At 59.1% G+C, this 2,672-nt stretch overlaps 1 protein-coding gene across 1 annotated transcript; it reads right to left on the bottom strand.

The window, feature by feature from the left end:
- Positions 1-645: 645 nt before the first annotated feature.
- On the bottom strand, positions 646-1,311 carry DICSQDRAFT_74085 (uncharacterized protein; the record flags this gene model as incomplete). The annotated part of the gene is made up of 1 exon (XM_007371775.1): positions 646-1,311. The coding sequence occupies one exon, from the start codon at positions 1,309-1,311 to the stop codon at positions 646-648; it is 666 nt and encodes a 221-aa protein (XP_007371837.1).
- Between the last annotated feature and the right edge of the window lie 1,361 nt (positions 1,312-2,672).

Raw genomic sequence — 2,672 nt, 5'->3', positions numbered from 1 at the left:
CGAGCTCCGTGGAGTAGGTGTACCCGGCGGCGCACCACAACTCCTCGGTCGTGTCCTCCAGGACCTTGGCCTTCCACCACTTCCTTCGCTGCACCCGGTTGGCGGCGATCCGCTCAATACCGGGTTTCCATTCCGCTTCGGCCTCTGTTTCCTCCGCACCAACCTCCATGGTGCCCTCCTGCCAGTCAATGTCCGGGTTGACCCTGCGAAGCCAAGGTAAGCCTAATACGACGTCTTCGGGGCCCAGATCTGTAACTAAGAACTCGAGCCATTCCGTGTAGTCGCCCATAAGTACTTGTAATCTAACGTAATGGGATATGCTGCCTGCGCTGTTCTTGGAGCCATCGATGTTGTAAAGGGGAATGTCTCTAGCTAACCTATGTAAATAGACGTTGTTCTTTTTCACGAAACGGTGGCTGATGAAAAGGGCCGTTGCCCCACTGTCTATCATAGCTGCAGAACGTACACTACGGTTTCTGCCCTTAAGTATCACACTGACGCGGAAATGCGAGCTAGATGGGTTTAATTCGGGGATGATACACGAACTAATGCTATCGTACAGGCAGGGGTCAGGGATCTGGGGAGGCGAAGGGTCCGCAGTCGTACCAGAGGGCACCGCTGCGGCAGCTTTCGCGTGCGCCCGCTCTAAAAAGACTTCTGCAGAGAGGCAAGCTGGTCTGCGAGGGCCTTCTGCTGCTCCATGAGCTGCGCGATGAGGGCGTTGGTTGCTCCGGCGTCCGCAGACGTCGACGTCGACGCTGCAACCTGGGGTTCCTCAGGTCCCTCCTCCGTGGCGGCGAGCTTCTGCGAACAGGGCTTCTTCAGGAACTTGTCCATGCACACCGTCTCGCGGTGCCCCACGCGGCGACAGTAGTTGCAGACATCCCTGTCGTGGCCACCGTCCTTCTTGACATGCACCGTCGACCCGCAACCATAGCACTTGCCGCGCATGAGGCGGTTGAACTCTTCGCGCGTGCGGGTGGCGTCGATGTCCATTGCGTTCGGGTCTCTAGTAGGCGGTGTGAAGGGTGTGGTGTGCAGAGGGGCGGCTGGCTTGGTGGCCGTGGTGGTGGTCGCGGTGCGTCCACACTGGCGCTCTCGTTCAGCACGGTGTTGGCGAACGCGGACATCGATGTTGGAGGAGACAGTGATGAGGTCCTCCAGAGAAGCGATGGGCCTTGCTGTGTGTACCAACTTGTCCTTGATGGAGTCCGCGAGGTGCTCGTAGAAGCGGTCGCGGAGGTCAGCTTTGGAGTATCCGGTGCGCGTCGAGAGTTCGTTGAACCTTGCAGCGTACTCAGGGACGGTCATGGAGCCTTGCCACAGGGTACGGAGCCGTTCCTTCACGTCCACCGCCTCGTCCACAGTTTCGAAACGGGCCTTGAATTGGGTGCGGAACTCGGTCCACGATCCTTTGAACGGGGTGGTGCCCTGCGTGATCTCCTCCATCGCCGGAGTAGCCCAGAGGACTGCACTGTCCTGCATGAAGGAGAGGACCGCCCGAATCCACTGGTCATCGCGTGCGCTGATGGCGTTACCCATGGCATCAACATGATTGAGCGTCGAGCCTTGGGACATGGCCCAGAGGGTGAACGCAGCTAGGAAACGTCGTGCCTCACCTCCTTGTTCGCCTTTGAAGGGGGAGGGCTTCTGGACGGCTTTCAGACTGTTGGTCCCTGCGGTCGAGTTTGCGAGCTGCGCCATGGACTGGGTGAGGAGGGTCATCGACTGGAGTAGCATAGCCATGGGGTCCAGGGGTTGCGTTGCCGTCTGGGTGCCCGGTTGGGCCTGTTGGGGGTTGTTGGCGGGGCCTGTCACCTGCGGTTGTCCGCCTTGTTGTCCCATGATGGGTGGAGCGGATGGCGGTCGAGTTGGGGGAGGAGTGGGGGATGGTGGAAGCGCGATGAGTAGCGCTACTTCGAGCTCGTCGGTCGGAGTACCGGGGATGGGGGATCGAGTCGTAGGTGACTCAGCAACGGGGGAGTCAGGAACTGGGATGAACTCGTCCAAAAAGGTGTTCCAGTTGATCCGAGCAGGACGGTGATGACGGTTCGGGCAGGGGTTTTGCTTGCACGGTACCCAGTACCAGAGTCCGTCGTCTAGGTCCTTCCGTCGGTGACAGTAGTCTTGGTCTTCGGTGTCCCACACATGAAGTCTGCCGGCGCAGTCCAGGGTGGGGGAGACAATGTAGCGGCGGCGGGGACACTCTTGTTCAGAGCGTCAGCACCGGGGGAGAGATCTCGACCTAATGTCGCGGCGACTAGGCGTGTAGACTCGGGTCGACGTTCGGCGACGACCTCGTAGGCGAGCGGCAAGGAGCCGAAAGGGGAAGAGGGAGATAAAGAGGGATAAACGTAGCAAGAAACTCGACGAGGGCAGAGCGGAGGTCGGCACGAGGGCATGAGACCTGCGAAAGCTAGTCTTCACGCAGACAGCGACAGACTAGTCCCAATGACCAAGTTATACATTAGCAATCGAAGAGAGATACAACGCTATAGTCACTCACCTAGTCCCAATGACCAAGAGGTCGAGATGGGGACTAGGGAGCGCCTAGGGGGGGTCCTTATATACTAGAGGGGCTGCTTAGCAACCAAGGACAAGGCGCGAGAGCGAGGCAGTGAAGATGACAAAGGGAGAACAAAGGGCGAGAAAGAAAAGGTAAGGGCATGGCG

Source organism: Dichomitus squalens (genome assembly GCF_000275845.1).
Source record: "Dichomitus squalens LYAD-421 SS1 unplaced genomic scaffold DICSQscaffold_271, whole genome shotgun sequence".
Lineage (NCBI taxonomy): Eukaryota > Fungi > Basidiomycota > Agaricomycetes > Polyporales > Polyporaceae > Dichomitus > Dichomitus squalens.
The sequence above is the reverse complement of the archived record's forward strand: the minus strand, read 5'-3'. Positions and strand labels throughout refer to the sequence as shown.